This window comes from Etheostoma cragini, chromosome 19 (genome assembly GCF_013103735.1).
Source record: "Etheostoma cragini isolate CJK2018 chromosome 19, CSU_Ecrag_1.0, whole genome shotgun sequence".
Taxonomy (NCBI): domain Eukaryota; kingdom Metazoa; phylum Chordata; class Actinopteri; order Perciformes; family Percidae; genus Etheostoma; species Etheostoma cragini.
This window is the reverse complement of record NC_048425.1, coordinates 1,277,510-1,291,485: the sequence shown is the minus strand read 5'-3', so window position 1 is coordinate 1,291,485 and position 13,976 is coordinate 1,277,510. Positions and strand designations below refer to the sequence as shown.

At 42.8% G+C, this 13,976-nt stretch overlaps 2 protein-coding genes across 2 annotated transcripts in view; one reads left to right on the top strand and one right to left on the bottom strand.

Annotated features, from left to right (window-relative positions):
- The window catches only part of abce1 (ATP-binding cassette, sub-family E (OABP), member 1), a 15,061-nt gene extending 3,967 nt beyond the window's left edge, over positions 1–11,094 (bottom strand). The window contains exons 1-11 of the mRNA XM_034901089.1: positions 10,973–11,094; positions 9,226–9,386; positions 8,645–8,730; positions 8,030–8,127; positions 7,204–7,321; positions 5,664–5,801; positions 4,162–4,231; positions 2,712–2,808; positions 2,533–2,622; positions 1,033–1,154; positions 198–322 (exon numbers count right to left, since the gene is read on the bottom strand). Of these exons, the coding sequence (XP_034756980.1) occupies positions 198–322; positions 1,033–1,154; positions 2,533–2,622; positions 2,712–2,808; positions 4,162–4,231; positions 5,664–5,801; positions 7,204–7,321; positions 8,030–8,127; positions 8,645–8,730; positions 9,226–9,328 (1,047 nt within the window). The 5' untranslated portion in view covers positions 9,329–9,386; positions 10,973–11,094. The remainder of the gene's footprint in view (positions 1–197; positions 323–1,032; positions 1,155–2,532; positions 2,623–2,711; positions 2,809–4,161; positions 4,232–5,663; positions 5,802–7,203; positions 7,322–8,029; positions 8,128–8,644; positions 8,731–9,225; positions 9,387–10,972) is intronic.
- Positions 11,095–11,164: 70 nt separating this feature from the next.
- Positions 11,165–13,976, top strand: part of anapc10 (anaphase promoting complex subunit 10) — a 3,553-nt gene continuing 741 nt past the window's right edge. Inside the window, exons 1-4 of the mRNA XM_034857326.1 lie at positions 11,165–11,302; positions 12,487–12,601; positions 13,534–13,624; positions 13,854–13,974. Of these exons, the coding sequence (XP_034713217.1) occupies positions 12,487–12,601; positions 13,534–13,624; positions 13,854–13,974 (327 nt within the window). The 5' untranslated portion in view covers positions 11,165–11,302. The remainder of the gene's footprint in view (positions 11,303–12,486; positions 12,602–13,533; positions 13,625–13,853; positions 13,975–13,976) is intronic.

Genomic DNA, 13,976 nt, shown 5'->3' with positions numbered 1-13,976 from the left:
CCAGTATTAGGGACCACTAAGGTCTTTATAAAGAGACTTCAGATACAGTATTAGGGACCACTAAGGTCTATATAAAAGCACCCAAAGAGACCATGTCATGGGACCTTTAAATTCAGCCAGAGATGGTGATGAATGAGAGGGAGGAAGAGGAGAAAGTGTTGGCAGCAGAGGTCTAGAACCAGAGGACCTGAACAGACCTGGTAGTGTCGGAGTCTCTTCACCTCCTCCTCATTGGCCGTCTCGGCCACCTTGAAGACCAACGAGGTCTCACGAAACCTGAGGTTCTCCGTGGGAACGTACCCGTCCAGGAAGATGTTGATACCTGAAAGTAAGAGGTAACCCATGTTGTGGCACATTAGGCACACCGAGACTTAATGAACACCTTAGAAAAACCCCACCATCATCTCCATAGCAACGACTCTTTGGACTTCCAGGCGTTTTGTAGTGTCTAAAGATCTCATTTAAATGAGGATAGGTTAGGGACAGTGAGATGCTTGCTAAGGCTGTAGTACTCGATTCAGGTCTTGGACTTGAGTCCGGACTCAAGACCGTTTTGCTATGGTCTCGGACTCGCTAGTATTTGGACTCGGACTTGCCTCGGCCACTGGTCTTGCCCAATATGGCTTCTGGTCTGGACCGAGTCCAGGTGTCTTATGATGTTGATAATAATATTGGAGGGAAAGTAAAAACCAAAAATGATTGTCTTGATACTGTCATGCATAAGACCTTTTTTCTGTCCTGGACTTGGTCATTTCTTGGACTCGACTAGTCCTGATCTTGGACTCAGACTTCTTTGGACTTGGTCTTGACTTGGACCTCGACTAGTCCTGGTCTTGGACTGGACTAAGGTGGTCTTGATGCTTGCTACAGTTACATTTCTAGTGATTTTGGGCAAATAACTAACAATTAACCCTGCAGGATGAGTTTGGAACTACAGGTGTTGCCCCTCTATTATATGATAATCATAAAGAATACATGATTATGTTGATTTGGGGGTTGGTTGATTTGGGGGTTGGTTGGTGTGAGTTGTACCCTCTCTGACGCTGAAGGGCATGGTGACGACTCCGTAGGCGCTGGGGACGCCGTACAGGCAGCAGATGAAGTCCGACAGGTAGTCCAACACGCTGAGATCGTGCTCCACCACGATGATGTACCTGCAACGCACAACCATGGCGTGGAGGAAGATTAGCAACCTAACAGTAAGGCTGGAGAATATATAGGGAATATATATCTAGAATATATATCTAGAATATATAGGGAATATATAGCATTCGGCTGCTCTGCTCCCCATCTCGGGAACTTATTACCCCCCCACTCAGAAACATCGATTCATTCGATCCCGTTTCAAGTCTCAACTAAAAACATATCTGTTTAAAACTGCTTATTCCACCGAAATGTCTGTTGCCCTGCCTGTTCCGTTGTTTTGCTGTTGTATAGTATTGTATAGTATTTGTTTTGCTGGTTTTAATATATGAATTCCTTTTGCGGCGTCCTTGAGTGCCGAGAAAGGCGCCTTTAAATAAAATGTATTATTATTATTATTATTATTATATTGATGTATCAATATGGCGATATGAGACTAGATAACTAAATAGTACTATGGTAAGTGTTGTCTTTACCTTGTTTTACAGGCTCTGTTACAGTAAAGTGATGACGTCATACCAGACAGCTGTAGCTGGTCTATAATCAGCCGTTACCCACAAAGTCATTAAGTAATTTCTGGAGACTATTTGATCAAAAATCTCATTGTGTAAATAACATTTTTGTGAAAGTAAACTTTTATAAAAAGTCATTCTTTTCAATGAGACATTTTATTTTATTTTTCAAAGATTATTTTTCGGGCTTTTTAGGCCTTTAATTGACAGGGCAGGGTAAGATTTGAAAGGGAATAGAGGTGGGAAATGACATGCAGCAAAGGGCCGCGGGTCGGAGTCGAACCCGGGGATGCTGCGTCGAGGAGTAAACCTCCATATATGGGCACCCGATCTCCCAACTGAGCTATCTGGGTGACCTCAATGTCTCAACGAGACATTTTTACAGCTTTATGGGACCCTCAGACTCCCCAACAGAGACATGAAAAATAAAGCCACAGGATCGGACCTGAGAGAACGTTTTCTTCTGCACAAATCTGGGTGTTTTATTTTGAAATTAGTTGTATTTTGTCAGTGCGTGTCCAGTTAAACAATGGGGAAGAAAATGCATAAGTATACATAATATAAATATTACAAACATGCATACATACAGACATGCACACCTGGTCACTTTAACACTGGACTCAACACTTACATTTTAATAATAATTTATGGTCTTTTCTTTGTTTATTTGACAAATGTTCTTATTGTTGTTGTAATTATTATTATTACTGTTATTTTGCTGTCTTTTTTATCTACGTTTTTATTTCTTTTTTCTTGCTAAAACTGCTGCTGGAATTTTCAATTTCCTCCAAAAAGGATCAATAAAGAGAAGTCTAAGTACCACACTGTGAAAATACCTCACAAGTACTTTGAGACTGAAGTGAATGAAGAGGGTCACCTGTCCGGGGTGATGAGCGAGCGGATGGTGATGGCGGCCTTCAGCCTCTGTTTCACGTCCAGGTAACTGGACGGTTCATCGAACATGAAACTGAGGAGAGAGACAAGCACAACGTCAGCCTGCGTGTTTCTGTTGAGATGATATAGTCCGGGACTGGCGGCTCGGGCTGGTTTCCTCACATGTCTGCCCTCTGGATGCAGACGACGGCGCAGGCGAACCTCTGCAGCTCTCCTCCGGACAGATCCTCCACGTTCCTCTCTCGCAGGTGACTCAGATCTGCCCGGCAACAAGGACAGAAAAACAGCCAATCACAACGCAGACGTGGACAAAGCAACGTTTTTGCCTTCTTATTGTCGGGATTTGTCGACATATTAATCAAACTATAAACAATCACGCTGGTCAGACGTTAACGTCGGCACTAGAGGAAAAAGTCAGTGGAAAAAAGAAAGTCTGCTGCATGCTTGAGGTGACACGTCTTAACGTTAGCATGGCCGACTAACGTTAGCGCGACGAGTACAGTTAGCACAAGGTTTTAAAACCAAAACAACTCCAAAAACAACAGACACGGCTCCCTTTTTTGGCACAAGCTCTCCTGTGTCATCATGTTCTCCAGCTTCGATCTCAGAACATTCGATGTCTGTCCTCTCGATCTTCACCAGGACAGTTTACCAGGACCACACCTCCAAGTCGCACCACTGGTGTTACATCATAAAGGGTCCCCGTCTGAAACGGTGCCGCGCGGCGTACCGTTCTCAACGTTGTGCGGCGGTGTCTTAAAAATGAATCATAATGAAAATGTGAACCGGTATAACGTGTGAACCGGTGCCCCCGCCCAGCAGACCAGATGGGTTCTGTTCCTCATTGATTCAGAGTGTGAGTGAATGAGAGAGTGAGTGAGACAAAGAAAGAGTAAGTGAGTGAGAGAGAGAAAGTGAGTGAGTGAGTGTAAGTGAGGGAATGAGTGAGAGAAAGAGAGAGAGTAAGTGAGAGAAAGAGAGTGAGTGAGTGAGAGAGTAAGTGAGTGAGTGAGGGTAAGTGAGGGAATGAGTGAGAGAAAGAGAGAGAGTAAGTGAGTGAGTGAGTGAGAGAAAGAAAGAGAGTAAGTGAGTGAGAGTGAGTGAGAGAAAGAGAGAGTGAGAGAAAGAGTGTAAGTGAGGAAAAGAGTGAGAGAAAGAGAGAGTAAGTGAGTGAGTGAGAGAAAGAAAGAGAGTAAGTGAGTGAGAGTGAGTGAGAGAAAGAGAGAGAGTGAGTGAGTGAGAGAAAGAGAGAGAGTAAGTGAGTGAGAGTGAGTGAGAGAAAGAGAGAGAGTACGTGAGTGAGTGAGAGAAAGAGAGAGTAAGTGAGAGAGAGAAAAAGAGAGTGAGTGAGAGAGAGAGAAAGTGAGTGAGTGAGGGTAAGTGAGTGAGAGAAAGAGAGTGTAAGTGAGGGAATGAGAGATAGTGAGTGAATAAATGAGAGAAAGAGAGAAAGTGAGTGAGTGAATCTCGCTTAGAAATCAAGACCAAAGGCCAAAATCAGCACAAACCTGGGTGTTTTATTTTGAAATTAGTTTCATTTTGTGTGTGTGCGTGTGTGTGCGCGTGTGCGTGTGTGTGTGTGTGTGTGTGTGTGTGTGTGTGTGCGCGTTACCTAGCTGGGCACAGACTATGGTCTGTGTGTCTGTGTCGTCTTTCCTGCTCAGGATGGATCCCACGGACCCCTGCAGGCAGACAAGAGGAACTACACTCAGTCCAAAACCACTGAACCCAAAATGATCCAAACAGCACCAAGATCAGTGGCGGGAGAAAGACTCAAGAACCTTAAGATCTGTAAAAATACTCCGTTGCAAGTTAAAGAATTCAAATTCAGTAAAAGGGTGAAGTATTACCAGCAAACATTTACTTTAAGGTATCAAAAGTAAAAGTACTCATTATGCAAAAATGGATTCTCTCCACAGTTTTAAATGGTGAAGTCTTCAAGGCCCCAGAAGATAGATAGATAGAGATATAGATATAGATATATATATATATCTCTATCTATATATCTATCTTATGAGAACAGAGATGTTCAACAGGGGGTCCGGGACCCCTAGTGGGTCCTCAGAGTAGCTGCAGGGGGTTTAAAAAAAAGTACAATGTAAAATATGACCCCCAAAGCAACCAATCGAGCGGCTTCGTAGGGCGGGACTTGATCCATAGTAACGCCCCAGTGGGCGTACGAGGGGCCTTTAATCTACAACACTGCGTCATATTTAACAAGTAAAATCAAAACATCTACAGCAGTTACAATGAATGTAGTGGAGAAAAAGGAGGAATCAGCATCAATCTGCTGTACTTAGGTACAGTACTTGATATATATAGCATAGTATATAGTATACTAGCATAGTATATATACTATACAGCATGGTATCGCGATATTTTCAGCGGTAATACTGTATCGATACACAGGCGCTGGGTATGGATCTTTTGTCTCTTTGCAGTCTTTTTTTGGTCATTGTTGTTTTTCTTCGGGGTAGTTTTGGTTGTCTGTGGTCAGTTGGCGTCTTTTTTTAGTTGGTTTTCATCTCTTTTTAACACCATTTAAGACCTTTATTATCACCGTGTGTGTGTCTGAAACGTTGGAAAAGCTAGAGAAGATAAATAAATAAAAAAAGACTCAAAAAGCTCAAAACTTAAAGCTTTACCGCGTGACTTTTTGATATTAATGAACGTTCGTTACATTGGCGCCAAATGAGTTGCTACAAAGCTAATTAAGACTAGGGGGGTGGTGGGGGTGGGGGGGGCATTGATACTGCATAGTATAGCAATATTTTATGGTATGGATCTTTTATTATATATTATATGCAGTATGTGTTGGTCACTTTGTCCCCTTCTGCAGCAGTAACATTGAAGTGAGATGAACAAAATGTTGGAAAAAAAGGTTATAAATTGCAATACATTGCAGAATATTCCAATATGTTTAAAATTGCAATAACATCGTATCGTGGCATAAATATCGTGATATCGTATCGGAAGCCGTCCGGTGATTTCCACCCCTCGTACTTCTTATTTTTATAGTAGAAAACGCTGCTGTAATGAGAGGATTTCCCCGCTGTGAGAGGAATGAAGTCTCCTCTAATCTAGTCTACTCTAGATGTGTTATAACCGGATTACCTTGACAGTTTTGGGGATCTGGTCCACGTACTGCGGCTTGACGATGGCCCGCAGGTCGTCCTCCAGGATTTTGGTGAAGTAGTTCTGCAGCTCGGACCCTCTGAAGTAGGTCAAGATCTCCTGCCAGTCTGGAGGATTCTGGGAGAGGAAACACAGTCGCGTGCAAGTCAACATATGAACAAAGACAACGTGTTTCCCAGCGCACACACCGAGGGAAGGAGGGGACTTTGGGGCTCATCGCTTGTCCAAATTAGCGATTCATCTCGACCCCCCCAGCACTGACGCTGATCCGCAAAACCAATCCTGATTTAACTGAGTCTGTGAAATAAGTAGCACTGATTGTTCAAGTCGCGTTAAAGCTTTAGTGCTAAACTTTTCTCTTAGAATATTTTTTTGTGCATTTTTAGGCGTTTACAGGACAGCTGGAGTTAAGAAAGGGGGGAGAGGGAGAGAGAGAGGGAATGACATGCACCAAAGGGCCACAGGGCGGAGTCAAACCTGGGCCCGCTGCATTGAGGACTAAAGCCTCTATGTAGAGTGCTGCTCATGAGTCTAGGAACCCACGCGGAAGTTGACTTAAAAAGAGGAATAAAAAAATAATTTTAAAAAAATAGGAAAATGATCTTAATTTCCATAAATAAACAAACAAATTCCCATAGAGGCAGGCAGGTATTTTAATATTAAAGGCCAGTTATTACATGGATCAGGATGCATATGCATAGTATGCATGAATATGCATAGTATGTCCCCCCCCCCCTATCATCACATACCCTCCACCATACATGGAATAACACCATGCCGCGATCTCTAGGTATGGTGAAGGGTGTGTGATGATAGGGGGGGGGGGGACTTTATGAGGATGCATAGTATCCTGATCCATGTAATAACTGGCCTTTGATAATAAAAACCTGCTTCTATGGGAATTTAACATAGGGGGGGGGGGGGGGGGGGGGGGGGGGGGGGGGTGTACTTTACCACCCTCTAATTTAAAGAAGAACATTTATTTATTTATGAAACATTTTTCATTCACTAAGAAAATCGCTGTCCTGAAATGTTGGATTTTCCTATTTAATTAAGGCATTAAGATCCCTTTCCAAGCATGGGTTATTCATTAAAAATTGGGTGTTTTTTCCAGAAAAGTCCAACTTTTAGGGTACTGTATTTACTGTACAAGCGAAAACTGGATTTTTTGAAGTAGGGGTGCACGATTCAATTCAAAATCCATTCTCAAATTTGAAATTCAGCGTCTGTCCACGTAGGCTACTAGTTACTAGGTAGTTACTTTTACCATGTGGTAGTATCAACGGCAGTACAAAACAAGTAAAAACGGTTTTGAATCGATTCAAAATAATTGGATTTTGTTTTTTTTGCACACTCCTAAAACAAAGCTCTTCCTTTGATGGTTGTTATGGAGACAACCAGCTGCCGTGAGCAGCTCCACCCGTTCGTCGTCTTATCTCAGCGGCGCAGCGACCCCCAAATCTGATCGGCGTTACCGAAACGTGACTCGGGTTCTGGGCGGAGACGTTAGGAGACTCACATCGAACCGACCCAGGTTGGGCTTCTGTTTCCCGGCCAGGATCTTCAGAGCCGTGGACTTGCCGATACCGTTGGTCCCCACCAGCCCCAGAACCTCACCGGGCCGGGGGATCGGCAGTCTGCGCACACACACACACACACACACACACACAGACAGAAAGACACACAGACACGCATAATAAAGAAAAACTGGCATTAAGGTCTCAAACTAACCAGATATAAAGTGCAGCAGTGTAGGAAAAACTCTCTCTCTCTCTCTCTCACTCACATTTGACCTGTTTTCAGTAGAAAAAACGAGATTTGGAACAAAAAATGTGCCTTTGTAATAAGTCGACAATACAAATATCCCAAAAATATGACAAAAACATAAAAAAAACGAGCACCCACAGCATTGAAAAGGTGACAAAAATGTCGGAAAAAGCGATAATAATGTTGAAAGAATGACCAGAAAGTCCTGGTTGACTGGAAGACAACAGATTATATTAATATATTATTATATATAAGTCATATTTAATATTTAATACTCGTCTCCTATATAAGTGCATTGCATATTTTTAACGACATATTGAAACTGACCCCGCGGTTTACCGTATCACCGCCCAACCCTGCAACAAAAATGTGTGTTTTTTTGTTAAATTTTACTTTAAATTAAAAGGGAATCAAAGATCTAAAAAACAAGGCGAAATTTGCTGTTTTTACACCATAATATTGTGATTAGTCTTCACGCTTCTGAAGAAAAGGTGAAACAATCTCGTCAGCGTCGACCCACACACACACACACACACACACACACACACACACACACACACACACACACACACACGTACCGGTGCAGTTTGAAGGAGTTGGCGCAGTATCGGTGTGTAGTTTCCTTCTCCAGGTTGCTCGGCAGGTTGACGATCGACAGCGCTCCGAACGGACATTTCTAAAACGGCAAAAGGACAGACGGACTTAAAACAAGGTTGCTAAGCAACACAACTAACAAATAAAATATAAAAACAGAGGTATCATAAAACACCAAACATATACAATATGTATACATACACGTTCATTCACAAAGACATACATACATACATGTTTATGTACATATACATATACACATACATGTTCAAGTACATATCCACATGCATATATGTTCATGTACATATACACACATAGATACATTTTCATGTACATGTACAAATACAGACACACATACATGTACATATACACACATAGATACATTTTCATGTACATGTACAAATACAGACACACATACATGTACATATACACAGACATTCATACATGTAATATTTTCTGATTACTGACTGCTGAATGAAAAATATGCCAAAAAATGTCATAAAAGAGCAATAATCACAGAAAATGTATATTTTAATAAATATATATTATTATAAATATTATTTTTACAAATGTAGTGTGAAGGTGAGTTCAGGTGTTGTTACCTTGATGCAGATGCCGCAGCCTATACACAGAGACTCAGAGATCCAGACGATCTTACTCTGGGGAGTCACCTCGATACACAGCTTACCTACACACACACACGCACACACAGACAGACACACAGTCACACACACCCACATACACGCACACACACACACACACACACACGCAGAGACAGACAGACAGAAACACAGTCACGCACACACACGCACGCACACACACAGTCACACACACACGCACGCACAGAGAGACAGACACAAACACACACACACGCACAGACAGACACACAGTCACACACACAGTCACGCACGCACAGAGAGACAGACACAAACACACACACACGCACGCAAACACAGTCCCGCACGCACAGTCACATACGCAGTCACGCATGCAGTCACACACACACAGACAGACAGACACACACACCCACACACACAGAGACACACGCACAAACACACAGACAGAGACACACAGACACACACACCCACACAGAGACAGACAGAGACACACACCCCCCCCAGGTTAGTGTCTGGTGTCCAGTGTCAGCCTGTGGGGGTCTGATGCGGACTGGAGGACCACTCACCCATGCGGACCACCGGGCAGCTCTTCTTGCACTCCTGGCGGCATTTCTTAGGTTTGCATTTGTCGTGGTTGACGATGGCGATCCTGGTGTTTTTATCCGCCATGATGGGGGGGGCGGGTGGGGTGGGGGGGGCGGGACGACGGAGGCTGGCACCCGAGGAGCTGAAACCACCACAAAGACTCAGTTGGACTGAAGGGTTGGAACTACTTCTACCCTCAAGGTCGGAGGTCAGTACTTTTACCTTCGTGTTTTCTTCCCATCAAAATAGAAAATCAACACTTTTGTTGACGCTTTTTTCCAATGTTTGCCACTTTTTTTGGACATTTAACAACACTACGTAACACTAACTTATTAACTTTAGTTTTACAGTTATTTTTGGAATTTATGGTCAATAAACCTCATTTATAGGAAATTATACCTAATGTTTGAGTTAGAAAAGCAGACATTAACCCTAAACCCGACAGTAGCAGGGGGGACCATGGATCTTATTTGTTATCTTGTTTATTACTACTAGTAGATTTCTTGTATTTTCAGTATGTGTGTGTGAGTGTGTGTGTGTGTGTGAGCATGTGTGTACGTCCCTGTAACTTGCTGCTCTAAGAGTAATTTCCCAGTTTGGGATTAATAAAGTCCATCTATCCATCATCTATATATAAATATAAAATTCAAGTACAAAAGCCAACGCAAGAGATCTAAATGTAGAGGACAGTGTTCAGGCCCGAACCCACTCTGCTGAAGCAACACATTCAATTTTGGAACAAAAACGCAAAGCCTTTGGCTTTAACAATGGGCTGCTAACCCAGATCCTCTACAGTCCACTACAGTCCGCTGCCCTGAACCAGCCCCTACCTGCTCGGTCCTGCAACCACACTTAATGCGGATCCTGTGTTTTTTAATTCCGGGTCCCAGGAGGGCGAATTGCCGTAAATGAAGCTGCAGCAAACCAGTGAAGTTTGCGGTTTGCAGTGTTTTTAACGATAGTGAGTCACACCAGACTCCGTTTAAAAGTCTGGCCTTTTACTGTTGCCTCGCCACTCAACGTACATGGCTTGTGTTTTGCGTGTTTCGAGACATTTAACTAGTCAGTGGTGTCCAGTGTGTGTGTGCCGGGAACATTCACCATCAAATAAAACATAAATGAAACACAAAGTAAAGGTCAGTCAGCTGTTCTATCTGCAACATCAGAACTCTGATTCGCAACGTGACGGGCGGTGGCGAGCCCCAAAAATTGGATTACCCTTAAATAATGTGCCGATCAGCCATCATTCATATGCCCGAAATCATCAACAGATCAGACATGTTGACAAAACACAGAATTGGGACCGTGCACGTGTCTATTTGTGCTGTTAGGCACGAACAACTTTAATTCAAACATTATTGAACGGAGTTTGGCGCACCATCCTTTTTGGTCACGTTTCAAGATAACTCGTAGTCTTTTTTTCGGGGACAGCTATGCCAGTAACAGCAGCTGTGTTGAAAACCACCAATCAACTCTACCTTTATATTAAAGTACGCTGAATGAGCGGTTAAAACCCTAATATTACACTTGACAATAGCGTTAAGCTAACCGCTAGCTAGCTACGAACAGCTAGTTAGCGGTTAGCTAGCGGTTAGCTTCACGTTCTACGCCGTTAGCAACGGAGGCCCAGCACTTTGACAGCTGGTCGGTTGGGGAACAACGCTCGTTTTTAAGGCAACACAACCCCAGAAAAGGCCCCAAATCGGGACCGATAAGTTAAGAACTCACCCCTGTTTGGCTCCGGTTACCGTGCTTGAAAGAAAACCGACGAGAAAAGACGTTTAGAGACAATTAATTGCGCGTGAAACTTAATTTTTTTTTCCCAGCAACGTGTTCCTCTCCTGGAAGCCGGCTGGAAAGATGGCGGGAGCAACGCAAACAGAACGCGACTCGGTCGGTGCTTGTGACGTAGCTCGGACGCGACGCACAAAAGTGGGAGATTCGAAGTGGCCTGGCGGCAGCGAGAGCAAAACAAAGCGGATTTTAATTTTAATGTGTGTCCAGCGGCCTCGCCTGATGCACTGACACGCACTATTGAAGACTTGTGCTACCCTACTTGTACGTTTTACTTATATTTACATCGTAAGCTAAGTTTTAGGGGCTTTGAGACGGTCTAACAGTCGAGGAAAAGTAGCTGCTAACGGCTAACCAGAGCTCAGCACTAAACTGCGTTAAAACGTTCGTTAATTATTTACGCGCATATTGATATTGCATTAATATTATAAAAACAACTAATGACCTATTATTAACACGTAGTGGTCAACTTTTAAAATGAGTTTAACTTATCACTATGTTTGATGTTCACTGAGCTTCCATCCTTGAAATAGCCACGATTGTATTTACCACATATTTGGCACTTATTGCACTTTTTCCAAAAATAAGATGCTACCAGATGTGTCACTTGGACGCCGAATTAACCCCAAAGTACCTTATGAGATTCTAAAGCTCGTAACTTGTATTCTGGCATTACTTAACACTTATAATGTACACATAAACGTCAAAATGTTCAAAATGTGAATGGAGTTTGCTATTGCGGTACTGACTTTGACATTTTAGCACGGATAAAATAACTAAAAACTTAATATTGCAACGTTTTAAATCAGTTTAACAAATCACTATGTTTAATGCCCTCTCCTTCAAATAGCCCTGATTATGTTAACCACATTTTTTTTACCCAAAATGTAGCTTTTAGTTAAATAAGATGCCACCAGATGTGTCACTTGGATGCCGAATTAACCCCAAAGTACCTTTTGAAACTCAAAAGCTCTTAACTTGTATTCTGACATTACTTAACGCGTATAATGTACACATAAACGTCAAAATGTTGAAAATTTGAATGTAGTTTGGCATTGACATTGTAGCGTGGATAAAATAACTAATGACGTAATATTTAAACGTTGTTGCACGTTTTAATTCATTTTAACAAATCACTATGTTTAATGCCCTCTCATGTAAATAGCCCTGATTATATTGACCACATATTTTGCCAAAAATGTAGCTGTTACGTAAATAGGATGCCACTAGATGTGTCACTTGTTTGCCGAATTTCGCTTTGGATGCATCATTGTTTTATAAACACTTTACTCTGACTCTGTCGTACATTTACACCTTTTAATATTCAAGTTTACGTCAAAATTATAGACTTTTTAAAGGGAGTTTGGCGCTAATGTTGCTCAATTCTGAGAAAATGCCAGATTATGTTTTTGCTGAACTTGTGTTTGTGTCTTTCTTTGTGGTTAAAGATGGCCACCCCGACCAAGACCCCCCCCGGCGCCGATCCGAAGCAGCTGGAGCGGACCGGCACGGTCCGGGAGATCGGGTCCCAGGCGGTGTGGTCCCTCTCCTCCTGTAAACCGGGTCAGCCCCAAACCTACTGTAGTGTGCAGAGGTGGACAGCGTTAAAATATGCTAATATAAGTGCTGTTACTTTGATGAAAGTTGGGGCTTTTAATCGATATTGGGATTTGATCAGTATCGTGTGTTATCTTAAAGTGACACGTGCTGTCTTGTTCTGGGTTTAAGGGCTGCATTACCCTTAAATTATGTCATTTTGTTAATTTTCCAGACTGTTATTAACCCACTTAGTCTTTATATCCAGTTTGTTGACGTTTTTTTAAAACTTGTTAACGGGTTAAATTGAAATATTTCAAACAAAACATATTTAAGTAAAAGTACTTAAAACAGTAGAGACTACACATCAAAGCGACTCAATTACAGTAACAGAGCATGTAATCTGTTAGTGAGTGTGTGTGTATGCAAGGTGTGTGTATCTCTGTCTGTGTGTATGTGCTCAGTGTGTCTGTCTGTGTACATGTATGTGTCTCTTTGTGTGTATGCATAGTGTGTGTCTGTGTCTCTTTGTGTGTATGCATTGTGTGTCTCTGAGTGTGTTTCTGTGTGTATGCATGGTGTGTGTCTGTGAGTTTGTTTCTGTGTGTGTCTGTATGGATGTGTGTCTCTTTAAGTGTATGAGTGAGTGTATATGTGTGTCTCTCTGAGTGCGTGCGCGTGTGTGTGAGCGCGTGTGCATGCATGGTGTGTGTCTCTGTATGTGTTTCTGTGTATGTGTGTGTGTGTGTGTATGTGTGTATGTGTATATATATATGTGTGTCTCTCTGTGTGCGTGCGAGCGTGTTTCTGTGTGTGTGTATGCATGTGTGTGTCTCTGTAAGTGTATGAGTGAGTATGTGTGTGTATATATATATATATATATGCGTGTGTGTGTGTGTGTGTGTGTGCGTGAGTGCATGTGTGCGTGCCGTTTTCTGACCTCTGCTCCTCGGCTCCAGGTTTCGGCGTTGATCAGCTGAGGGACGATAACCTGGAGACGTACTGGCAGTCCGACGGGTCCCAGCCACACCTGGTCAACATCCAGTTCAGGTAACACTCGGATTACAGTTGCTAGGAGACGGGCTCACGCTCACGCACGACCAACTGACATTTAATTTTAAGATTTTATCAAAGTTGATGTTGTCCAGGAACCGGTATCAGAGTCACGGCATTGGGATCGACCGTCCTGGCCCTGTAGAATGTGTTAATAAAGTTGTGTTTGAAGTGTCCTTCTGTGGTTGCCGTGGGTGACGTGGTTGGGTGCGTGTGATTGGTTCAGGCGGAGGACGACCGTGAAGATGTTGTGTATCTACGCCGACTACAAATCAGACGAGAGCTACACGCCGAGCAAGATCTCCGTCAGGGTGGGGAACAACTTCCACAACCTGCAGGAGATCCGGGT